We start from the raw sequence: 27,080 nt of genomic DNA, 5'->3' as shown, positions 1-27,080 counted from the left end.
CTTTGTCAGGGCCTTCATTTCCTCATTAAAAACAAACAAGTTGGACCCAATATTCTCTAAGGTCCTTTCTAGCACTGTGATTGTATGGTATCTTGTGGGTTCATTTCAGAAAACTTAACATTTGTTTACATGAAATCACTTCTGATACATTGATTATCAGAAACTGTTCATATAATGAACTGTGAGTTACTTACTTCTTAACATATTTTTTCAAACCAGAAACAGTAATTCAACTATCACATTCTGAGATTTTAATCAAAATAAGATGATCAGAATCATAAAACTTATCATTTACAGCATTAAACTTAAATATATATATATATATTTTTAATAGAACATTAAAGTCAAAAGAATATCTGACAGAGGGAGAGACATTGAGAATTCATGAAGTATGTTTCATCGATAATTACTCCATAACAACTGTGTACTCAGAATTTGTGGACATAACCTTACAAGCTGGGGGAAAAGGCCTTCCCAAATGTAAAAACAGAGAGCCAAAATGATTCTGAATTTCTAAAGGTACATTCTGAGGAAGAAAGAATTCTTCCCCATTCCCCCAACCTCCTGTCCCAAAGAGGACAATTTAAACATATGCACATCTTTGATAATAGTTTACAGAAAATAAATGCCCAGATAGAAAGACAATATTTAACTTAATACTTATTCTTTAATTTGTTTTTTATTGCAGACATGTTAATTTCATTTTGAACATGGTATGCCAAATAACCTGAACTTCCAGGAATGAAGTCATGTAGCTCCCCAAGAAATTTCTTCATGGCATCAATTGATATATAACCTACAGAATAGAATATATATATTGGAAATTCATACTATCTCCTTTTCAAGGTCTTTGATTTATTAGAGCTAAGATTTCCAAAGAATGTTTTTAGAAAAGAAGTAAAAAGAAGAAATACCACTGAGAATATTCTCCATAAAACATGGTAACTATCGGGGAACACCTTCCTCGCCTCTTCACCACTATCCCTAGCCTTATACTCTTTTTAAAACACCAGATACTTCATTAGCCACTTTGACTACAGAGAGTGTGATGTAACAGTTAGGGCTGGAACTTAAAAGTACCTAGACCAAAATAACTGGGACATGTGTCTGGCTTAGAATGTAATCACTTAGAACTCCCTATCCAGCTAGCTACTAACACAAACAGCTTTCCCTAGTAGGGCAAGCAACACCTTCCTGCATTGCTAACACTGAGATAACAGTCTTTAATTAAAAATTAAGAGGAAAACGGATATCACAACTTAGTCAACAAAGGTTGTAGGTGTGAGTAATTCCAATGTCATTAATAATCTGAAATAGATATGAGAATCAAAAAGAAAACCTGAATGGAAAGAGCTTACAGACTCAATGATTTTGAGTAATATTACCTTGATAGCAGTTGCTTAGCTGAGTGATAATGTTTTATGTGTAATATAAATGTTTGTGGTTTATACTAATATTGAAACCTAATTTAAAAGTAAATACCATATGAAAAAAAATTCTGCTAAAGCTCAGATGACTGAATTTAGACCACCATCATCAATAGTATATCTATACAGTTTGTTTATAATAACAGATAATAAATTCAGTTAATAAATTAACTGTGAGGCCAATAAAACTCATTAGAATCTTTATAGATATTTTAAACATAACCATTTACTTTAGAACATCTCTTAAAGCACTATTACTATACCCCATATTGTTCATGGTCCTTGCCTAATGGCTAGATTTCTGTGTAAAATAAAGTAGTGCATTAAAATATTAGCATTTAATTAACTGCACATACATACTATGTGAAGTTTCTAAAGATATGATGGAGGATAGAAATGTTTTAAATATTTACTATATTAATAAAGTTATTCCTGCAAGTTAAAGAAGGATAGGACATTTACGATTTAAAACGGGATTATTGTAGCAGTTGTGAAGTAGTTAGGACTTCAGGCTGAAATTGACAGACACCCAATTTAAACTAGCTTAGACAGAAACTAAGGAGAACCTACTGCACGCATAGCACAGAAAACTCTACTCAGCGTTCTGTGGTGACCTAACTGGAAGGAAATCCAAAGAAGTGGGGATACACATATACACACAGTTGATTCACTTTGCTGTACAGCAGAAACGAAAACAACATTGTAAAATGACTATACTCCAATAAAAATCCATTTTAAAAGATTAAGAAAGAATAAACTAGCCGAAGGTGAGTTTACTGGAAAGACACTGCTGTATCAACCAAACTATGAGGAAGGCATACATATTGCTAAGCCTCAGAAATAACTAGCTCTCATGGCCGTCTCACTGATCTCCAGTTTTTTCCTATACATATTAATTTAAATTAATTTTCTTCTCAACACAAGCTGACTTTCTTTACAGGGTAGAAAACATGGCCACCAATAGCTCTCAAGTTTTTTATCTTAGAGGTATGGTCACTTGAATAAGAACGACATGACTTGCTGCACTCCATGTCTAGAAATCCAAAGACCTGATTGGTCCAGCTCAAGTCAGGTATTCATTCCCATAGCAACTGTTTGGGGTAGGAACTAGCTCATGTTTTGGAAAATGTTACCCAAAATAGTTGGGAAGAAAAGAGAGTTCCTGAGAAAGACATTCTTGGTGGACAATTCTATATGAGTCTGTGGTAGTCAGCCCCTCAAATGGCCCTGAATGATCCCTATCTCCTGGTATTCATAAATTTGTGTAGGCTCCTCCCACTTTGTAATTGGATTGTTCTGTATGACTGACAGCACTTGGCAGAAGTAATGATATGTCCCTTCTGAGAATAGGATATAGAAAAGACACTGGCTTCTGTCTTCAACACACTCTTTCTCACATTGCATTTCTCATTCTAAGGAAAGCAAGCTACCACGTTGTGAACAGCCCTTATGGAAGTCCACTTCGTGAGATCTAAGCCTTTTGCCAAAACCAACAAGAACCCAAAGCCTGCCAACAACCATATGCATAAGCTTCGAAATGGATTTTTCTGTCCCTAAAATGACTGCAAACTAGCTGACAAACTGACTGCAACCTTACTAGAGAGATTATTAGACATAAGTATCCAACTAAGGCTTCCCTCGTAGCTCACTCAGTAAAGAATCTGCCTGCAATGCAAGACACCTGGGTTCTATTCCTGGGTCGAGAAGATCCCCTAGAGAAGGAAACAGCAACCCACTCCAGTATGCTTGCCTGGGAAATCCCATGGACAGAGGAGCATGGCAGGCTACAGTCCATGGGGTCACAAGAGTTGGACACAACTTAGCAACTAAACTACCACCATCCAACTAAGATGCTCCTGGATTTCTGGTCCTCAGAAACTATAAAATAATAAGTGTTCACTGTCTTAAGCTGCTAAGTTTTGAAGCAATTTGTTACATAGCAATATATAAATGGAGAAGGGAATGGCAAACCACTTCAGCATTCTTGCCTTGAGAACCCCATCAACAGTATGAAAAGGCAAAATGACAGGACACTGAAAGATGGACTCCCCAGGTCGGTAGGTGCCCAACATGCTGCCGGAAATCAATGGAGAAATAACTCCAGAAAGAATGAAGAGATGCAGTAGAAGCAAAAACAATACCCAGTTATAGATGTGACTGGTGATGGAAGCAAAGTCCAATGCTGTAAAGAGCAATACTGCATAGGTACCTGGGATGTTAGGTCCATGAATCAAGGCAAATTGGAAGTGATCAAACAGGAGATGGCAAGAGTGAATGCTGACATTTTAGGAACCAGCAATATAAAATGGACTGGAATGGATGAATTTAACTCAGATGACCATTATATCTACTATTGTGGGCAAGAATCCCTTAGAAGAAACGGAGTAGCCATCAGAGTAAACAAGAGTCTGAAAAGCAGTATTTGGATGCAATCTCAAAAAGGACAGAATGATCTCTATTCATTTCCAAGGCAAACCTTGGAATAGCACAGTAATCCAAGTCTATTCCCCAACCAGTAATGCTGAAGAAGCTGAGGTTGAACAGTTCTATGAAGACCTACAAGACCTTGTAGAACTAATACCCAAAAAAGATGTTCTTTTCATTACAGGGTACTGGAATGCAAAAGTAGGAAGCAAGAAACAGCTGGAGTAACAGGCAAATTTGGCCTTGAAGTACAGAATGAACCACGGCAAAGGCTAATAGAGTTCTCCCAAGAGAATGCACTGGTCATAGCAAACACCTTCTTCCAACAACACAAGAGAAGACTCTACACATGGACATCACCAGATGGTCAACACCGAAATCAGATTGATTATGTTCTTTGCAGCCAAAGATGGAGAAGCACTATACAGCCAGCAAAAACAAGACTGGGAGCTGACTATGGTTCAGATCTTGAACTCTTTATTGCCAAATTCAGACTTAAATAGAAGAAAGTAGGGAAAACAGCTAGACCATTCAGGTATGACCTAAATCAAATCCCTTATGATTATACAGTGGAAGTGAGAAATAGATTTCAGGGACTAGATCTGATAGATAGAGTGCCTGATGAACTATGGACGGAGGTTTGCGGCACTGTACAGGAGACAGGGATCAAGACCATCCCCATGGAAAAGAAATGCAAAAAAGCAAAATCGCCATCTGGGGAGGCCTTACAAATAGCTGTGAAAAGAAGAGAGGCGAAAAACAAAGGAGAAAAGGAAAGATAGAAGCATCTGAAAGTAGAGTTCCAAAGAATAGCAAGAAGAGATAAGAAAGCCTTCCTCAGCAATCAATGCAAAGAAATAGAGGAAAACAATAGAATGGGAAAGACTAGAGATCTCTTCAAGAAAATTAGAGATACCAAGGGAACATTTCATGCAAAGATGGGCTCGATAAAGGACAGAAATGGTATGGACCTAACAAAAGCAGAAGATATTAAGAAGAGGAGCCAAGAATACACAGAAGAACTGTACAAAAAAGAGCTTCACTACCAAGACAATCACAATGGTGTGATCACTCACCTAGAGCCAGACATCCTGGAATGTGAAGAAGTCAAGTGGGCCTTAGAAAGCGTCACTATGAACAAAGCTAGTGGAGGTGATGGAATTCCAGTTGAGCTCTTTCAAATCCTGGTAGATGATGCTGTGAAAGTGCTGCACTGAATATGCCAGCAAATTTGGAAAACTCAGCAGTGGCCACAGCACTGGAAAAGGTCAGTTTTCATTCCAATCCCAAAGAAACACAATGCCAAAGAATGCTCAAACTACTGCACAATTGCACTCATCTCACACGCTAGTAAAGTAATGCTCAAAATTCTCCAAGCCAGGCTTCAACACTACGTGACCCGTAAACATCCAGATGTTCAAGCTGGTTTTAGAAAAGGCAGAGGAACAAGAGATCAAATTGCCAACATCCGTTGGATCACTGAAAAAGCAAGACAGTTCCAGAAAAACATCTATTTCTGCTTTACTGACTATGCCAAAGCCTTCGACTGTGTGGATCATAACAAACTGTGGAAAATTCTGAAAGAGATGGGAATACCAGATCACCTGACCTGCCTCTTGAGAAATCTGTATGCAGGTCAGGAAGCAACAGTTAGAACTGGACATGGAACAGACTGGTTCTAAATAGAAAAAGGAATACATCAAGGCTGCATATTGTCACCGTGCTTATTTAACTTAAATGCAGAGTATATCATGAAAAACGCTGGGCTGGATGAAGCACAAGCTGGAATTAAGATTACTGCAAGAAATATCAATAACCTCAGATGCACAGACGACTTCACCCTTATGGCAGAAAGCAAAGAAGAACTAAAGATCCTCTTGATGAAAGTGAAAGAGGAGAGTGAAAAACTTAGCTTAAAATTCAACATTCAGAAAATAAAGATCATGGCATCTGGTCCCATCACTTCATGGCAAATAGATGGAGAAACAGTGGAAACAGTGGCAGACTTTGTTTTGGGGGGCTCCAAAATCACTGCAGACAGTGACTGCAGCCATGAAATAAAAAGATGCTTACTTCTTGGGACAAAAGTTATGACCAACATAGACAGCATATTCAAAAGCAGAGACATTACTTTGCCAATAAAGGTCTGTTTAGTCAAGGCTATGGTTTTTCCAGTAGTCACTTATGGATGTGAGTTGGACTGTGAAGAAAGCTGAGCACCAAAGAATTGATGCTTTTGAACTGTGGTGTTGGAGAAGACTCTTGAGAGTCCCTTGGACTGCAAGGAGATCCAACCAGTCCATCCTAAAGGAGATGAGTCCTGAATGTTCATTGGAAGGACTAATGTTGAAGCTGAAACTCCAATACTTTGGCCACCTGATGAGAAGAGTTGACTCATCTGAAAAGACCCTGATGCTGGGACAGTTGAAGGTGAGAGGAGAAAGGGACAACAGAGGATGAGATGGTTTGATGGCATCATCAACTCAATGGACATGAGTCTGAGTAAACTCCGGGAGCTGCTGATGGACAGGGAGACCTGGCATGCTGCAGTCCATGGGGTCACAAAAAGTTGCACATGACTGAGCGACTGAACTGAATTGAACTGAATATATAACTAATAAAGTATCTCTTATAAGTTCCCAAGCTTTTAATTATCAGAACTTTTTGGTTTGGGGACTTCCCTGGTGGTTCGGGAGTTAAGACTTCACACTTTAATGCAAGGGGGTCTAGGCTTGAGATTTTTTGCCTGCAAGAAATTTATCACTCTTACTTATTCTTTTCCTTTTTATTAACTATATGTGCTCAGTTGCTTCAGTCATGTCTGATTCTACAACCCTGTGGACCATAGTCCTCCAGGCTCCTCTGTCCATAGGCTTTTTCCACCTTGAATACTGGAGTCAGTTGCCATGCGCTCCTCCAGGGGATCTTCCTGACCCAGAGATCACACTGGTGTCTCCTGCATCTCCTGCATTGCAGGCAGATTCTTTACCACTGAGCCACTGGGAAGCCACATATGGAGCTGTTAATCAGAATTTTTTATTATGGTTATAACCAGTGACAGCAGACTGAGAGAACTTAATTCCAGTCAAAAGCAAAAAAATAAACAAAAAAACAGACCAAAAACACTTTGATATTTTATGGGACACTTGTAACACCTGGATATACGTCTGGTTGTCACAACATGGGGGTCATGTGGTGGAGAGGGGCATGCTTCTGGATGGGGTGCTACTGGCATCTAATGGGCACTGGCCAGGGTTGCTCTCTACAACAAAGAATCATCTGGCCTAAAATGCCAACAAAGGTCCGTCAATTTCAAACTATGGTTTTTCCAGTTGTCATGTATGGATGTGACAGCTGGACTATAAAGTAAGCTGAGCACCAAAGAACTGAAGCTTTTGAACTGTGGTGTTGGAGAAGACTCTTGAGAGTCCCTTGGACAGGAAGAAGATCCAACCAGTCCATCCTAAAGGAAATCAATCATGAATATTCACTGGAAAGACTGATGCTAAAGCTGAAACTCCAATATTTTGGCCACCTGATGCAAAGAACTGACTGATTTGAAAAGACCCTGATGCTAGGAAAGATTGAAGGCAGGAGGAGAAGGGGATGACAGAGGATGAGATGGTTGGATGGCATCACTGACTCAATGGACACAAGTTTGAGTAGGCCCCAGGAGTTAGTGATGGACAGGGAAGCCTGGCGTGCTGTAGTCCATGGGGTTGCAAACAGTTGGACATGACTGAGTGACTGAACTGAACTGAAAATGCCATATATGACAGTTCCAGGACTGAGAAACTCTGTTCTAGGGTATAGCTCCAACTTGTATTTTCTAAAACCAGACATCTAATTAGGTTTATTTTAAGATATTAAACTCAACCCATTTTGAGGAAGAGACAGTAAAGTTATAGTCACAAATGTTGATAATGCTGCCTAAATTAGAATACTGCTGCCCTACATTTTCAATTAGATTACCACTGCCCTATATTTTCAATTAACACATGCTGATTTTCTCAACAGGAAGTTATTTCTTCCTCTACAGGCAAATGAGCATGATAAAAAAGGAAAGACTGTCACTTTATGTCAAAATTAAAGACAATTAAATTATTTTTTAAATAAAACTTTCTTTTAAGAAAGTACTATTTTTAAATTTAATGCAGTATTAGAAAGAAAAAAATAATTACTCAACTTCACAAATTAAAAAATTAGATTTTAGTTCTACCAATAAAATCAATACCAGCTTACCACAGGTTAAAATCATAAAGATGACTAATGATTATTTTTACAGTTTTTAGTAATTTTATTTGGCTGCACTGGATCTTAGTGGTGGCGCATGGGATCTAGCTCTCTGCCTGTGTGCTAAATTGCATCTGACTCTCTGTGACCCTGTGGACTGTAACCCTCCAGGCTCCTCTGTCCATGGGATTCTCTAGGCAAGAGTGCTAGTGTGGGTTGCCATTTCCTCCTCCAGGAGATCTTCCTGACTGAGGGATCAATCCCATGTCTGGCCGGTGGGTTCTTTACCACTAGCGCCACCTGGGAAGCCAGGGATCAAACCCAGGCCTCTTGTATTAGAAGCACTGAGTCTTAACCACTGGTCCACCAGAGATATCGCTATAGTTCTTTTTTAGTTTGTTTTATATAACACTGCCATGTCTTTTTAAACATTAAGATGGCGAAGAGATATAGAACAGCATTGTTACTTGTCCAAGTCTAAGCATATGTCTTTACTGTATGGCTGATTTTAATATTTATTATTGGTCTTTATGTTATCAAACAGTCAGTAAATCCAAATAAGCAAAAGACATTTAGTATGTGGTGATGGAGCTGCCTGAAGCAAAATCAATACCAATACTGTACCATAACCATCCATGTTTAAGGTACCTACATCTTATGTGAATATTTAGATCTAGGGAAAATCTAGGCAGCAACCAGCTACTCCCAACCGTAGTACTTAAGTACAGTTGACCCTCCAAATAATGTGGGGGTTAAGGGTGCCAACTCTTTCAGCAGTCAAAAATCCGCTTACAATGTATAGCCCTGGAGAGTCAATGTTCCTCTTTATCTGCGGTTCTACATCTGCAAACTCAACCAGCTGCAGATTATGCAGAACTGTAGCATCTATTATTTTAAAAACCCTCATATAAGTGGACCCTGGAAGTTCAAACGCTTGCTGTCCAAAGGGCAACTGTACATCCTCTTAGTTCACTGTCCCTTGCAGCCAACAGTTGCCCCTAAGAGTTCCAGAACTGACTTTGCTACTATCATAGTTGGAATAGAAGTTTTCTTTGATATCTCCAACACTCAGCCCCAAACTACACATTCAAAGTTCATAGTTGCTTTTCTGAAGGCCATTTATATTACTCAAATGAATAGAAGGAAAAAACTAATAAAACAAGTGCATAGATAAACTTAGTTAGAGGAACAGTAATATGATAGAAGACATTTATGAATTTGTAAACTAGTTGCGAGAGGTAATTATGACAATGCTAAAAAAGATAAAATGATAAATATACAAATGATTTTATAATGAAACATCCAAAAGTCCACACATTTTAACTGTAGTGTTTTGAAAACAATTTTTTTAATCCTCTATTTTTAAAATTAACGATGACCCTACTAAATACTACCCACATTAAATTATTCAAATAATATTTCCTACTTTGCCTCACTTAGCACTACTCAAATTTCAACGGCCACTTTTCAACTAGTTCCTTTGTTTGCACCCTCTCAATGTCAGCCTCAATTAACTGTCTTCTTTCTACGGTGGGCACTAGAAAACCTAAATATGGAGTCTTTCAACATCTGGGTGACCCATGAAAGAGCTTCTGGGCACATGTGAGCCTCTTTAAATTATATGTAAAGTTTATGTGTTACGTTTGCATGTATGTATGCTTAGGGGAAGAGACCTATGTTTCATCAGATTCTCAAAGCAAACTATATAATTAGGGTTGTTCAAGCAATTTATCTAGCTTCCCTGGTGGCTCAGATTGGAAGAATCTGCCTACTATGCAGGAGACCTGATCCATGAGTCGGGAAGATCCCCTGGAGAAAGAAATGGCTACCCACTCCGGTATTCTTGACTGGAGAATTCCATGGACAAAGAAAACTGGGGGCCTACAGTCCAGGGGGCCACAAAGAATAGGGCATGACTGAGCAACTAACACTAACATTTTATACAATTAATCTTCCAAATTGGGACACTTAAGAGCAAAAGTTGATGCCAGGACAACAGGCATAAACTGGAACTGTCTAAACACGGATGTGCTTCCACCTTACCAATAGACCAGCATTTTAACACAGGAAATACAGGGTCTATTTGGGGTCAGTTCTTCAGATTAACTTTTTTAATGTGTGAATGAGGTCTCCTATTAGTGTGTATGGCGGGGGAGTTATACTTTGTATAACATATTCCCTTGTTTCTTCCCTACTTGAGTTGACTCTAAACTTTATTTTAAATTACCTGTTACCATGTTGTTCACTGGATAGTGCTGAAGAGGAAAGTACATCTGCTTTTCTACAACTGGAGTCCTTATAAAATGCTTTTCTGTGCTATAAAATGAAACATATAGAAAGTCATATTTATATTTGTTTTTTGGACTTGTTATACAAATTAGAAATTATTCAAGGCAATATGTATAGCAATGTATTGCTCTGTGATAAAACTTCAGTCTTATTAGGTGAAAACATTAACTATGAACTTCTGTGCTTCCAAACAGATGGGGAAACAGTGGAAACAGTGACAGACTTTATTTTGGGGGGCTCCAAAATCACTGCAGATGGTGACTACAGCCATAAAATTAAAAGATGCTTGCTCCTTGGAAGTTATGGCCAACCTAGACAGCATATTAAAAAGCAGAGACATTACTTTGCCAACAAAGGTCCAGCTAGTCAAAGCTATGGTTTATCCAGTAGTCATGTATGGATGTGAGAGTTGTACTGTAAAGAAAGCTGAGCACCGAAGAATTGATACCTTTGAACTGTGGTGCTGGAGAACATTCTTTTGAGTCCCTTGGACAGCAAGGAGATCCAACCAGTCCATCCTAAAGGAAATAAATCCTGAATGTTCATTGGAAGGACTGATGCTGAAGCTGAAACTCCAATATTTTGGCCACCTGATGCGAAGAACTGACTCATTTGGAAAAAACCCTGATGCTGGGAAAGATTGAAGGAGGGAGGAGAAGGGGACAACAGAGGATGAGATGGTTGGATGGCATCACCAACTCAATGGACAAGAGTTTGAGTAGACTCTGGGAGCTGGTGATGGACAGGAAGGCCTGGCATGCTGCAGTCCATGGGGTTGCAAAGAGTCAGACATGACTGAGTGACTGAACTGAACTGACCAGATATTTTTGGTTTTCTTGACTACTTCAAAACACAAGTATTTATTGAGTAATAGAGACCTGGTCTTTTCCCCAATATTCTTGAAAGCATAATAATTCAATAATACTTTATAATTAGATAAAATACATAAATACACATGTAATTTTAAATACTCTAAAAGAAAAGGCCCCATTTTAAATAATCATCACATTTACTGCTATTGTGTTCAAATAACTGGAGCTCTATTAATTAGTACTTGCACATGTTAAGCGAAAAATGATGTCTGGGAAAGAACATGAGGTACACTAAGTGACTTCTGAGTCAAAAAGAGAAAAAGTTAAATTATTCTGAGTGTGGTTAAATAGTGCAATTAATTACATTCTAATTTTTACAGAGCTAAGCAGTTTTCAACTAAAATATCTTATTTTCCTACTGCCAAATAGCAATGTTAACTATATTTAGACTATATATAATCCACAGATAATACAGTTATATGAGAATAAAAACTTCAATAATAAAACATTGAGGTCATCCTTACATTTATTTTCCTAAAAAATATCTTAAATTATATTGAGAGATAACAAAGACTTTATTTTCAATTTGTTTAAAAGTCCATCTAAAAGAAACTATAGCCTGGAGACTTCCCTGGCAGTCCAGTGGTTAGGACTCTGTGCTTCCACTGCAGGGGCCATGGGTTTGATTTCTGGTTGGGGAATTAAGATCCTGCATGCCATGAGGCATGGCCAATAAATTAAAAGAAAATAAATGAAAATAGAGAAACCATAGCTCATTTAGAAAGAGTCCTACAAATAAAGCAAAACAATGTTCCCAGAAAAGTCAGGGACTAAACAAGGATACCCATTATCATTGTTATTATTTACTATGGCTTTAAAATTTCTGGCCAAGCAGAAAGAGATGGGGGAGGGAAAAGCAAGAAATGCAAGAGATAGCTAGTAAAATAGAAGAGCTATATAGAGAAAAGGAAGAAAAAATACTTTCATTATTAACAAATGATATAAATGTGCATCCTGAAAAGCCAAGAGGAAAAACTGAAATATGTTTAGAATCTTAAAGATTCCAAGTGGGTAAATGTAAGACAAATACTCAAATAAATTTTCTATGTATCAGCGATGACTAATGAAAATAAAATGGAAAAAAATGATCCAATCCACTATAGCAACAAAGTTCATAAAAATCTAGGAATAACATAATAAGCAGTTTCTGATTCTATCTGTAGAAAAATTAGGGAACCTTACTGAAATATCAAAAAATAAAAACAAAAAAGGCATTGTCTTGGATAGGAATACTGAAAATTATCAATTATTCTCAAAGGGATTTTAGTGCTCAAGAAGAAATAATTCTAAAATTCACAGGAACAATCACATTAGAAGATCTAACAGGAGGTAAGATTAACTTTATAATAAAATGAAAAAATACCTAGGAATAATCTTAAAATAAATATAAGATTTATATGAAGAAAATATGAAAAAGAATTCTTATATATATCTAGTTATTTGGCTACACCAGATCTTAGTTGCAGCATGCGGGGTCTTTAGTTGCAGCACGCAGGATCTAGTTCCCTGATCAGGGGTCTAACTGGGGACCCCTGCATTGGGAGCACGGATTTTTAGCCACTAGGCCACGAGGGAAGTCCCCTGAAAAAAAATTTTAAGGTCCACAAAAGAAAACTTGTTCTCAGATAGGAAGATTCAGCGTCAAAGTCTCCCTAAAGTAACCTATAATTTTTGTAATGTTACTAAAAATAAAAACAGGAATTTTTAATATGAACAGGCTGGTTCAAATTCCATCAAAATTCAGATGGAAAAATAAACCAGGAAGAAAATTTGGAAAAGAGTAAGGAGGAGGAACTAGCTCTAGATATTAAATCATATTATAAATAATTAAAACAGCGGTACTGCTGTATGACAAACAGAATGTAATAGAATATATTAATAATAAAGTCCAGAAATAGACCCAAATACTTAAAGGGATTTAACCTAGGATAAAGGTGGCATTTCAATACAGTGGCAGGGGGAAGATAAATTATTCAACCAACAGACAAAAGTAGGTAATTATCTGAAGAAAAAAAAGAAGGTGAGATCCATACCTCACATCTTACACCAAGATATATTCGAAATGTGTCAAAGATTTCAATTTAAAAATCAAAAAGTATCATTAAGAAAAACTATAGCAAAATAATAACAATAATCTCATAGAAGGCTTTCTTAAAAAATGAAACAAAACGCAAGGAGCCATTAAAGAAAATATTAGTAAGAATGAATACAGGACTTTGTCCAGTGGTTAGGAATCCACCTGCCAAAGCAGGAGACATGGGTTCGATCCCTGGTCTGGGAAGATTTCACATGCCATGGGGCAACTAAGCCCCTTGTGCTGAAACTACTGAGCCCTCATGCCAAGCCCATGCCCCACAACAAGAGAAGCCACTGCAATGAGAAGTCCACTCACTGCAACTAGAGAAAGCCCGTGCACAGCAACAAAGGCCCAGTGCAGACAAAAATAAATAATTTCTTTTAAAAAAGAATGAACACATATAGTACAAAATTTCTGCATGCAAAACCCATTTTTTATTTATGAACTTTATTTTTTTATAAAAATTACGTATTTCTTTGGCAAACAGTCTTCCCCTTATTTTACTCATAGCATATCTGGAATGCCACACTACAAGATAAGTCTTTACAAGGTCTGTATTTCCAAAGTAGCACGTGTCTACCAGGCACTGTAGAAGAAGATAAAGAAAAGCCAGGATCTGCTGAGGTGAAGAAGAGGGAAGGGGTAATATATATTAGCAAAAGGCTAATGTGAAGGTAGAAATATGTTATCACACTGTGTCAGAGAAAGTATAAAAGAATGATGACTATCCCAGTTTACCCTGGATTGAGGGATTTCTCAGACATGGGCTTTTCAGTGCTAAAACCAAGACCATTCCAAGCAAATCTGGATGTCTGGTTACCCTAACCATGTAAATACAAAATCAATTGGAATGTAATTTGGTTTAACCTCTTGGAGGGCAATTTGACAAGGCCTATCAAGGATACAAAATGAATACACTCCTGACTCAGCAATCCCCTTCTAAGAATTACTCTGCAGACACTTGCACACATACAAAATGACATTACTTGATCAATCACTGAAGCACTGATTTTAACAGCAAATGAGAAATTACCTCAAGTCCAGTAAAACAGGAAAACAGTTAAATAAATTACGGTAAATCCATATAATAAAACACCACATAGCACAAAAATGAAAACGTTCTTTATGTAGTTAACATGGAACGATCTAAAAGGTAAATTATTAAGAGAAAAGAGGAAAGGTGCTGAACGTTTATAGAATATTACTATCTATGAAGAAAAGGAAGAATATTTACTTGAATTTGCCAGTATATACATATACAAGAACCTGATAATACTGGTTGCCTCTGGGAGGGAAACGGGCTATTTAGAAGCCAGTATATTTCATCAGTTCAGTTCAGTTCAGTTGCTCAGTCGTGCCCGACTCTTTACGACCCCATGAATCGCAGCACGCCAGGCCTCCCTGTCCATCACCAACTCCCGGAGTTCACTCAGACTCACGTCCATCGAGTCCGTGATGCCATCCAGCCATCTCATCCTCAGTCGTCCCCTTCTCCTGCCTCCAATCCCTCCCAGCATCAGAGTCTTTACCAATCAGTCAACTCTTCACATGAGATGGCCAAAGGACTGGAGTTTCAGCTTTAGCATCATTCCTTCCAAAGAAATCCCAGGACTGATCCCCTTTAGGATGGACTGGTTGGATCTCCTTGCAGTCCAAGGCACTCTCAAGAGTCTTCTCCAACATCACAGTTCAAAAGCATCAATTCTTTGGCGCTCAGCTTTCTTCACAGTCCAACTCTCACATCCATACATGACCACTGGAAAAACCATAGCCTTGACTAGATGGACCTTAGTCGGCAAAGTAATATCTTTGCTTTTGAATATGCTGTCGAGGTTGGTCATAACTTTTCTTCCACGGAGTGTCTTTTAATTTCATGGCTGCAATCACCATCTGCAGTGATTTTGGAGCCCAAAAAAATAAAGTCTGACACTGTTTCCCCATCTATTTCCCATGAAGTGATGGGGCCAGATGCCATGATCTTCCTTTTCTGAATGTTGAGCTTTAAGCCAACTGTTTCACTCTCCTCTTTCACTTTCATCAAGAGGCTTTTTAGTTCCTCTTCACTTTCTGCCATAAGGGTGGTGTCATCTGCATATCTGAGGTTATTGATATTTCTCCCAGCAATCTTGATTCCAGCTTGTGTTTCTTCCAGTCCAGCATTTCTCATGATGTACTCTGCATATAAGTTAAATAAGCAGGGTGATAATATACAGCCTTGATGTACTCCTTTTCCTATTTGAAACCAGTCTGTTGTTCCCTGTCCAGTTCTAACTGTTGCTTCCTGACCTGCATACATTATAGACATAATATCAAATAAGGTTTTTCAAAATGGGGAACTGCCCATACAATAATAAATAGAAAATGAAGAGACAGACTCTCTGCTATCTGACCTCAACTCTACTTAATGTGTATATGGAAGTCACTTCAGTCATGTCCAACTCTTTGCAATCCTATGGACTTCTGTGTCCATGTGTCTGGTTTCTCAACCACCAGCCTCCTCTGTCCATGAGATTCTCCAGGCAAGAATACTGGAGTGGGTTTCCATGCCCTCCTCCAGGGGATCTTCCTGACCTAGGGATGGAACCCACGTCTCTTACATCTCCTGCATTGGCAGGTGGATTCTTTACCACTAGTGCCACCTGGGAAGCCCACTTAATGTGTGTATCTGTATAAAACTAGCAAGAAATGTACTAATGTTGATGGTGGTTATCTGAGTGGTGGGTTTGGTTACAATTTAAATTTTCTTTATTCTTTTGTCAGTATTTTCCATTTTGACAAACTAGATGCATTTATTATAAAATAACAACAAGAAAAATAAGCAAAAATTCATGCCATTTTCAGAAGATTTGGGAACATCCTGGGAAAGAAAAATAGCACAATGATTAAGAGTTTGGACTCTAGAATTGGTTTCAAATTACCTTCACTACTTAAATAGCACAGGGTGAATTATTTAACTCTCTGAACCTGTTTCCTCAATTGTAAAACAAGGCTAATACTATTTATCTATCTTATAGAGTTGTTAGAATCAAATGAAATACTGTGAATTGCTTAGCTCATGAATGTCTTTCATTTGGCATGTGTTCAATAACTAGTTCACCATTTAGTGTTCAATATTACACGCTCTGGTGGTTCCACAAAGAAAGACATCTACCTTTATTTTTGTTGTTATTTTGTTGTTACTGGAAAATATTAGACATATGTCCCCCAGATTTGTAAGCTCTCTTTGTATATTAGGGCTTCCCTGGTGGTGCAGAGGTTAAAGCATCTGCCTGCAATGTGGGAGACCCGGGTTCGATCCCTGGGTCAGGAAGATCCCCTGGAAAAGGAAATGGCAACTCACTCCAATATTCTTGCCTGGAGAATCCCATGGATGGAGGAGCTTGGTGGGCTACAGTCCACGGGTCTCAAAGAGTTGGACACGACTGAGTGACTTCACTTTCACTTTCTTTTGTATATTAAGGAAAATAGCTTTTGTCAAATGTTTTTTCAAGTATATATTTTTCTTTTAACTTGGTTTATATTTCTATTTCCAGGCACAAGTTTAAAACAGTTTTGGTAGTCATATTATCAGTCTTTTCCTTCAGTTCAGTTCAGTTCAGTTCAGTCACTCAGTTGTGCCCGACTCTTTGCCACCCCATGAATCGCAGCATGCCAGGCCTCCCTGTCCATCACCATCTCCCGGAGTTCACTCAGATTCACGTCCATCAAGTGCATGATGCCATCCAGCCATCTCATCCTCAGTCGTCCCCTTCTCCTCCTGCCTCCAATCCCTCCCAGCATTAGACTCTTAACCAACCAGTCAGCTCTTCGCATGAGGTGGCCAAAGGACTGGAGTTTCAGCTTTAGCATCATTCCTTCCAAAGAAATCCCAGGACTGATCTCCTTTAGATTGGAATGGTTGGATCTCCTTGCAGTCCAAGGCACTCTCAAGAGTCTTCTCCAACATCACAGTTCAAAAGCATCAATTCTTTGGCGCTCAGCCTTCTTCACAGTCCAACTCTCACATCCATACATGACCACTGGAAAACCATAGCCTTGACTAGATGGACCTTAGTCGGCAAAGTAATGTCTCTGCTTTTGAATATGTTGTCTAGGTTGGTCATAACTTTTCTTCCAAGGAGTAAGCGTCTTTTAATTTCATGGCTGCAATCACCATCTGCAGTGATTTTGGAGCCCCAAAAAATAAAGTCTGACACTGTTTCCACTGTTTCCCCAGCTATTTCCCATGAAGTGATGGGACCGGATGCCATGACCTTCATTTTCTGAATGTTGAGCTTTAAGCCAACTTTTTCACTCTCCTCTTTCACTTTCAGCAAGAGGCTTTTTAGCTCCTCTTCACTTTCTGCCGTAAGGGTGGTGTCATCTGCATTTTGCAGGACAACCATTTCTTGAAGGGAAAAAAAAAACACACATCTGTTATCTTCTCTAGTCAAGTGAATCACTGGGAGTTACCTTTTAATTTCTATTTCCCAGAGGCCGTCCTAAGTTGGTAGAGGAATAGGACGGGGAGACCACTTTCTCCCCCACAAATTCATCAAAAGAACATCTGAATGCAGAGTGAATTCCACAAAACAACTTCTGAATGCTGGCAGAGGACATCAGGCACCCAGAAAGGCAGCCCATTGTCTTCAAAAGGAGGTAGGACAAAATATAAAAGATAAAAAGAGAGACAAAAGAGGTAGGGACAGAGATCCGTCCCGGGAAGGGGGTCTTTAAAAAGAGAGGTTTCCAAACACCAGGAAACACTCTCTCCGGTGGGTCTGTGGCGAGCCTTGGAATCTCAGAGATCAAAATAACCAGGAGGAAAAATAAATAAATAATTAAAAACTACAGATTACGGTGCCTAACAGCAACTCCCAGCGGAGCAGCAGCCCAGACATTGGCTTCCCCCACTAGCAAGCGGGGGCTGGACAGGGAGATGTGGGCTCATTGCTTTGGGTAAGGACTGGGCCTGAGTACCCCGAGGGCAATCTGAGGGAACTAGCTTGAGATAGTAACCCAGACTGTGGAATAGCTATCCCTGTGAAAAGCCTTAAACTAAGACAACGCCAGGCCCACTCACAGAACAAAGGACTGAGCAGAGCTAGCAGGCTGTGGACCGGCTCATCCCCCGCAGGATACAGAGAGCTGAGGGCAGCCACAGCCAGAAGGCGGCAATCATGGCCCCAGAGAGGCATCCTATACCAAATTGCAAGCAGACTTCACTGCTAACCAAGACTTCTTGGGATTCTGGACGGTCAACATCCGCCAGGAGGGTCACAGCCAGAGATCAGCTCCCCAGAAGAGACACACAGCACACCTGAGAAGGCACGCCTGTTGTACACCCAGAAAACCAAGTGGCTGGGACGGGGGAGGTGATAAGTCGCAGCCTTCAACTGGGAGCGACTGTGCTCGCCAAGCACACAGTCACCTGAGCTGCTCGGAACTGGGACGGGCACATAACGCAGGCCCAACCAAGTCTGCGCCTTTGTGGAGTATCTGAGAACCTGAACCTGAGCGGCTCAGACCTGGGGAGTGCCATGTAACCCAGGGCCAGGATCAGACAGTTCCCAGCAGAGCAACCAAGAGCCTGAGCAGTGTAGACTGGGAAAGCACACACGCCATGAGCGGGGTCAAACCCAGTGTGACTGAAGCACTGTGAGATTGATTATATTCTTTGCACGTGAAAATGGAGAAGCTCTACATAGTCAGCAAAAACAAGACCAGGAGCTGAATGTTGCTCAGACCATGAATTCAAAATTGCAAAATTCAGACCTAAATGAAAGAAAGCAAGGAAAACCACTAGACCATTCAGGTATGACCTAAATCTTATACAGTGGAAGTGACAAACAGATTCAAGGGATTAGATGTGATAGACAGAGTGCCTGAAGAATGATGAACAGAGGTTCATGACATTGTACATGAGGCAGCGATCAAGATCATCCCCAAGAAAAAGAACTGCAAAAAAGCAAAATGGTTGTCTAAGGAAGCAAAAGGAAGAGGGGAAAAGGAAAGATATACCCATTTGAATGCAGAATTCCAAAGAATAGCAAGGAGAGATAAGAAAGCCTTCCTTAGTGATAAATGATAAATTAGAGGAAAAGAATAGAATGGAAAAGACTAGAGATTTCTTCAAGAAAATTAGAGATCCCAAGGGAACATTTCATGCAAAGAAGGGCACAATAAAGGACAGAAATGGTATGGCCCTAACAAAAGCAGAAGATATTAAGAAGAGGTGGCACCAATACACAGAAGAAGTATATAAAAAAGATCTTAACGACCCAGATAACCATGATGGTGTGATCACTCACCTAGAGCCAGACATCCTGGAATGTGAAGTCAAGTGAGCCTTAGGAAACATCACTATAAGCAAAGCCAGTGGAGGTGATAGAATTCCAGTTGTGTTATTTCAAATCCTAAAAGATGATGCTGTGAAAGTGCTGCACTCAGTGAGTGAGTGAGTGAAAGTCGCTCAGTCATGTCCGACTCTTTGAGACTCCATGGACTGTCCCTGGAATTCTCCAGGCCAGAATACTGGAGTGGGTAGCCTCTCCCTTCTCCAGGGGATCTTCCTAACCAGGGATCGAACCCAGGTCTCCCGCATTGCAGGTGGGTTTTTACCAGCTGAGCCACAAGGGAAGCCCAAGAACACTGGAATGGGTAGCCTATCCCTTCTCCAGAGGATCTTCCAGGCCCAAGAATCGAACCGGGGTCTCCTGCATTGCAGGTGGATTCTTTTAAAACTGAGCTATGAGGGCTCAATATGCCAGCAAATATGGAAAACTCAGCAGTGGCCACAGGACTGGAAAAGGTCAGTTTTCATTCCAATCCCAAAGGCAATGCCAAAGAATGTTCAAACTATCACACAACTGCACTCATCTCACATGCTAGCAAAGTAATGCTCAAAATTCTCCAAGTCAGGCTTCAACAGTACATGAACCATGAACTTCCAGATGTTCAAGCTAGATTTAGAAAAGGCAGAGGAACCAGAGATCAAATTGCCAACATCCGCTGGATCACTGAAAAAGCAAGAGAGTTCCAGAAAAACATCTGCTTTATTGACTACATCAAAGCCTTTGACTGTGTGGATCACAAAAAACTGTGGAAAATTCTTCAAGAGATGGGAATATCAGACCACTTGACCTGCCTCCTGAAAGATGTATCTGCAGGTCAAGAAGTAACAGCTAGAACCAGACATGAAACAACAGACTGGTTCCAAATTGGAAATGTACGTTAAGGCTGAATATTGTCACTCTGTTTAGTTAACTTATAGAGTACATCATGAGGAATGCCAGGCTGGAGGAAGCACAAGCTGGAATCAAGATTGCTGGGAGAAATATCAGTAAGCTCAGATACACAGCTGACACCACCCTTAAGGCAGAAAAGTGAAGAACTAAAGTCTCTTGATGAAAGTGAAAGAGGAGAGTGAAAATGTTGGCTTAAAACCCAACATTCAGAAAACTAAGATCATGGCATCCAGTCCCATCCTTCATGGCAAATAGATGGGGAAACAATGGAAACAGTGACAGACTTTATTTTCAGGGGCTCCAAAATCACTGCAGATGGCGACTGCAGCCATGAAATTAAAAGATTCTTTGCTCCTTGGAAGAAAAGCTATGACCAACCTAGACAGCATATTAAAAAGCAGAGACATTACTTTGCCGACAAAAGTTTGTCTAGTCAAAGCTATGGTTTTCCAGTAGCCATGTATGGATGTGAGAGCTGGACTATAAAGAAAGCTGAGTGCTGGAGAATTGATGCTTTTGAACTGTGGTGTTGGAGAAGACTCTTGAGAGTCCCTGGGAATATAAGGAGATCCAGCCAGTCCATCCTAAAGGAAATAAGTCCTGAATATTCATTGGAAGGACTGATGCTGACGCTGAAGCTCCAATACTCTGGCCACCTGATGCAAAGAACTGACTCACTAGAAAAGAACCCTGATGCTGGGAAAGACTGAAGGCAGGAGGAGAAGGGGACAACAGAGGATGAGACGGTTGGATGGCATCACCGATTCTACGGACATGAGTTTGAGCAAACTCTGGGAGTTGGTGATGGACAGGGAAGCCTGGCGAGCTGCAGTCCATGGGGTCACAAAGAATTGGACACGACTGAGCGACTGAACTGAACTGACCTGACCTATACTTCATCTCTTTTTCTGTAAAATGGCAATGGTGATAATGATGCCAATGTCATAAGAAGACTGAAGATTAAGTTAGATTAAGACACAGTGTTCAAAGGTGTCTATATTGAATGAAGTATACAAATCAGTGAAGTATACAAATTCAGTACCTTCTGGATAAGTCTTTCTTGTGATCTGTTGCTAGTACACTGCTTTCCCTAAAGGCCTTTAGTTCATTTGATGTTACTTCATCTTGCTGTGGACAGCAAAAGAAATCACATTTTAAAAAATCAGCCATATCAATCATGCAATCAATATCAATTTTTTAAAAAGTAAATTGGCAATATATATATCAACAGTCACAAAGGTATCTACAGACTCAGATCCATTCCATTTTGTTTCATAGGAAAAACTCACAAAATTTTGTATATACACACACAGAATTATCTATTTTTAGAGTTATATAAAGAAAGGAGACCTGGACTTTTAAAATATATGCTATGCTTGCATTAGATAGTAAAACTGACTGATTTTATTCTCTTACTGATTTTTGAAATTTTCCCTAATGTGGTCATATAACTCTTTGGTTTTTTTTAAAAAAAAAGAAGCTAAAAAAAGTGTTATTGATCGAAACTTTCTTAAAATCCTTGACATGAAAACTCCTAGGCATCCTACAAGTTGCAAATCAAAAATATGAAGTAAGTTGAACAAATCCTTTCCCCTTCAAAATTAAAGAAACATTTAGCTATGGAGTTACAAAAGAACTAAACATATATAAAGCTTTTCCAAAAGATTATGTTAAAGTTGACAAACCTCAGATTCTGGTATCTATAACAATATATTTACATAATATTCCATTAGGAAATTTCTATATATAGGTTGCAAGCCTACTCTAAATAATAATAATGTTTCCCAAATTACTTTCCAGATTTACCCTTGCTATTGCCATTAAAAGAGGTAACTTCTACTTACAAATTTCATGGTTGTGTTATTATAATTAGTTAATATTCAATATCAATCAATATTTGAAAGGACAAAATACTTTATCATATAATCATACAATTTCTAGAGTCAACAGTCAATACAGGCATATGCTACTAATACATTAGAAAAAACACTGGATTGGGCTGGAGCTGAGAAAACTTGGTTCCACTTTGCTAATATCTGGCTATGTGAACTAAGTCAGAGGTCTTTCCTTCTTACCTCAGTCTTCTCATTTCTAAAGCAGAATAATTAATGATCTTCAAGGGTCTTTTGGTATACTCAATAATTATTATCAAATAGTAACCATTCTACCACCATTTATGTCCCTGGAACATTCTAACAAGTCAAGGATTAGAGTATTTTCTCATAATTAGATTCAGAACTTTGAACAAGAACACAAGATAATACTGTGTTTTCTTGATGTTGTTTTGGCAGCTCCTGGGATCTTATTTCTCCGACCAAGGATTGAACCTGGGCCCTCAGCAATAAGAGTGCGGTGTCCTACTGGACTGCCAGGGAATTCCCTATACAGTGTCCTTTTTATTATATCACATTGAGTTGAACGTAACAAGAGGTTGTTTCAAACTGGTGATGCTAAATTTGATCAGTTGGTTAAGACGGTGTCTGCCAGATCCCTCGACTGTAAAGGTACAAGCAATGCTTGCCTTTGTAATCAATAAGTAATCTGTGAGGTGATCATTTTAGATAATGATTTTAGCATCCATTTATAACCCTTGCCTAAATCAACTATTTTATTGGGAGTGGTAAAGTGCAAATTTTCTACCCTATCATCCTTTCTACATTTTTTACCTTTTATTCTGAAAGGAAATCTTCCCTACCCCTCTTTTACTTCCCTCCTTCCCTCTTTCCTTTCTTCCTTTTTTCCTCCTTTTGTTCCTCTGTTCTTTTTTTTCTTTCTTTATGCTTTTGGAGTATCATTGTGGAATCACTGATTTTTTTAATTTTAAGTATTATAATCCATCACCATCATTATTCTTTTTGGATAAATTCTTATCCCAATTTTGCCTTTGCATAAAGATTCTGAAGTAAATAAAAAACATGGCAAATGTGAGGCAGGATGACAAAAGCTAAAAAACTTACAGTATTGCATACATTTATTGAGGTATTATTCATAACATTTAACAAATAGTACAAGAAATTAATCAAATAGCATCTACACTGGCAGCAAAGAACCGGTAAATACTGTGTACCTATTATTCCCTTAATATTACTGAGGCAAATTTTCAAGCTTTTTATTTTATTCATACAAAAAACTCAATTTCACTAATGTTACTAGTGTAACAACAATGCCAAATGAGATAATGTTCCATAAAAAACATGCCCTCTACATTTCTTACTCTGGGTCACTGGAACTAACACATCACGAGTACATATTTTAAAGATTACACTGCTTTCAAATTTTTTTGAAACTGTACATTCTGTATCAACTGTATACCTTAATTTACTCTTACCTTTTCTATCAGAAAATGTTGGTCTTGTTCCCAAATAAAACTACCAATTTTTCTCCTTATTTCTGTAGTAAAAAAATAAATCCAATATTATTTTTCAAAAAGTAACTTTGTAGAATTCACTGAATTTTGTTTAGGTTTCAAATTTCTAGGTCAGCATTATTCCACTTGTATCAAAAGTACCTGAGATACTTGTTTAAAATGAGGACTCTTATTGAACCAGATTGTTGAGAAGCTGGGAACTTGCATTTCTAACAAACTCCAGATGATTCCAATGCATTATGTAAATCACTGTTCTAAACTTTTTCTGCTATGATATTTTCATAAGGTGTCAGTGTGTTTAGGCCAAGCATTAATAAAGATAACTGTCCAGTCAAAATAGAAGGCATAAAATTCCTAAATTTGTGGAGTGCTTAATTCAATAGTTTAGTTTGTTAAAAGAAGGTAGGATGAGCAACATGTCAATTGGGCATGATAGTGCAGGAATTCTACAATGTTCAGCATGTCAAAGGACTGACATCATCTTACATCAATGATGTCAGGTTTCCACAGTAGCCCACTCAAGGATAAAATAGTTAACATTCCTCTAGACCTAAGCTGTCTAGATTCCTCTAGACCTAAGCTACCTAGATAAATGTGGGTACATATTTGAAATGTGTAGTTAGTCCAACTTGAGATGTGCTCTAAGTTTAAAATAAACACTGGAATCAAAAAAAAAAGAACACAAAAGTTTATCTACAATTTTATACCGATTATATATTGAAATAATATTCTAGTTATGTTAAATAAAACATATTCTTAATATGAATTTCATCTTTTTTATTACCTTGTGGGTAATATGAAACCTAAAATTAGTATGTTGCTTACATTTGCCTTTCTTGCTTTTACTAGACAATCCCGGTCTAGATGAATAATAATGTATACTTTTAATTTTTTAAAAGGAGCATGTTTTCATTTAAAACGGATTTTTTTTTTAAGTCGAATACATTTTAATGTAAGTTGTTAAACTCAAAGATTTAATAGGAGTGGTAACTTAGATCAGATAGTCATTCCATAATATAAGCTCCCTGAAGGTAGGTATTCACTGATTTTAAGTAAATCAATTCTCCTATCCAGTCATTAATTTATTTGCATAACCACTTAAAACAATTTATTTTTTAAGTTATAACTAGGTTTTTCCAGGACATCAACTATGGAAGAAAGCCAATCCTCGAAGTTCCCAAAGCTCTTCTACAGAAATATTTTTCAAGTTGTTTTTTCTTATAAATACTCTGCTCGCTGGGAATTTGTACTATTTTCAGTCTGTCTTTCTAGGGATGGACACATACACATCAAGAACTGGGTAATAATAAGATCTAAAAAATGGGATATTTAATGCTAGTTCATAAAATATAGGTAGGATTTGGACAGAACAGGCTAAGAATGTGTGTTCCTAGCAGGGAAAACTGAAAGAACCAATCTCAGAAGCAATTTATTCATTTGCTCTATACTTCATACTAAATATAATACTAAATGCTAAAATAATGTGCAAGTTCTTTAAATAATATAAAACAATACAAATACATGGATTTATTATCACAATGAATCTTGAAATATCAGTGGGCAAGGAGACAGAAAAAATAACGGTGAGAGCCAAAACTAGCAACGAGCGTTTATTATATACTCACAGGTCAGATTACTTAATATATTATCCTCAAAACAACTGGGGAGAAATTGCTGGAGGCCACAAAAATTAGTTACGTGCTGGATTCTCGCCAGTGAACAATGTGAGGACAATATTTGCATCAGTCTTATTCACCACTGAATCCCCAGCGCCTTGGTTGAAACGTGGCACAGTAGGAGCTCGGTGAATGTAAGACTGAATGATAAACAAATCAAGAATACACACCCAAAGCAATCTGATCCAAAGTACATGCTTTTCTGTTTATACTAAATGATATAAAACAAAAAGCTCTGATGAAGAACAAATATCAGTAAAGTTGGATGACATAGCCGGATTTCGGAGTTTAACAGCGATTAAAGATCTTTGCTAACCTTTTTGCAGGCTTGCAGGAGGAAGAATGAAATGACCTAAAGCCACCGAGTTTTTTATTTCAGCATTGGCTACAGCAGAGAGATAGTAGGCATGAAAAACTGTAGCATTATCTTCTATGTAATCAAGACTCTGATATATTCTAGGAGAAAGGAAATAATTTAGGTTATGAAATAAACAAGAATGTATTCAACATTTCAAAAGAAAGAATAAATGAATGGAAACAAACAGAATTACTGTAGGTGATCAGGAGACTGGAGGGTGGGGAGTGAAGGGGTGAGAAAGGGAGGAAGCCAGAACCGTGATCAGGCCTCTGTTCTGTACACATAATCCCACTGCAATGTTAAGGGGGCTCACAGGTGGACAGATTGGAGTCAGAGCAACCTCCCAGAAAGTTCTTGTGATATCAGGGCAAGAGGCAGTTTACGGTGTGTACTAAAATAGCAGCAGCAAGAAAAAAGAACATTTACAGGAGCATGGCACATGGTGTTTGACCTTGGATTAACTGGATTAATTAATAGACTAATGGAAGTAGGAGTTATCGCTCAAAAAATTTCCAACATTTTCAGAACACAACGTTTAAGATAACAGGCAATCAGATTTTGTTTACATATACTGAATAGGAGAGCTCTACAAGGCATCACATGGATGTGGGAAAGTCTGCTGGAAAAACACAACTTGAAGTCGGGAAGACGAGGCGTAGTTAGGAGGCCAGGCCTTAGCGGCAGAAAAAAGGGACTGGGAGCTATTCCCGCGCCTGCCCCTCCCCCTCCCTGCACATCCAGACGGGACTGAAAATTTGCTCGTTTCCAGTCTCTCTTCATATTATCAATATTCATTAGCCGACGGCAACTGCCAGCGACGACTCCTGGTTCCTGATGACCCAAAAGGTACCCCCAGGTGACCTTCAGGTACCTCAGCGTGTCTGGGTGTGAGGCATCGCAGCTGAACAAGAAGTCGGCGGCCCTCGGGTCACTGATGGTCCCCCCTTCAGCCACTGTGGAGGCAAGAGCACATGGTGAGCCTAGCAAGTGCCCTGGGGCCAAGGTACCAGAGGGAGGGGCGGTGCTCTCCTCACCACCTCACCCACCCCTGCTGCCCAATCTCCTACCCCAAAACTGCCTCAGGTCGTGGCTGACGCTGCCACAGAACCAACCCCGCTGCCCTTGAAACAT

General features: G+C 38.8%; 1 protein-coding gene across 1 annotated transcript; it reads right to left on the bottom strand.

The window, feature by feature from the left end:
• Positions 1-653: 653 nt before the first annotated feature.
• TERB2 (telomere repeat binding bouquet formation protein 2) lies at positions 654-27,080 on the bottom strand. Its single transcript, XM_052647288.1, has 7 exons — positions 27,017-27,080; positions 26,821-26,902; positions 25,908-26,047; positions 23,877-23,938; positions 21,591-21,676; positions 10,312-10,400; positions 654-796 (listed from the first exon to the last, which is right to left on the bottom strand). The coding sequence occupies exons 1-7, from the start codon at positions 27,078-27,080 to the stop codon at positions 654-656; spliced, it is 666 nt and encodes a 221-aa protein (XP_052503248.1).

This window comes from Budorcas taxicolor, chromosome 10 (genome assembly GCF_023091745.1).
Source record: "Budorcas taxicolor isolate Tak-1 chromosome 10, Takin1.1, whole genome shotgun sequence".
Classification (NCBI taxonomy): domain Eukaryota; kingdom Metazoa; phylum Chordata; class Mammalia; order Artiodactyla; family Bovidae; genus Budorcas; species Budorcas taxicolor.
The sequence above is the reverse complement of the archived record's forward strand: the minus strand, read 5'-3'. Positions and strand labels throughout refer to the sequence as shown.

Bases quoted from the DNA above. Each gene is read 5' to 3' on its own strand.
- TERB2 (XM_052647288.1), bottom strand. From the start codon at position 27,080: ATGTTTCAAGGGCAGCGGGGTTGGTTCTGTGGCAGCGTCAGCCACGAC. The intron at 26,903-27,016 runs GTAGGAGATTGG...TTGCCTCCACAG, and splicing joins CGACCTGAGGCAGTTTTGGG to TGGCTGAAGGGGGGACCATC. The intron at 797-10,311 runs GTAATTTAAAAT...TCTATTCTGTAG, and splicing joins AGTGAACAACATGGTAACAG to GTTATATATCAATTGATGCC.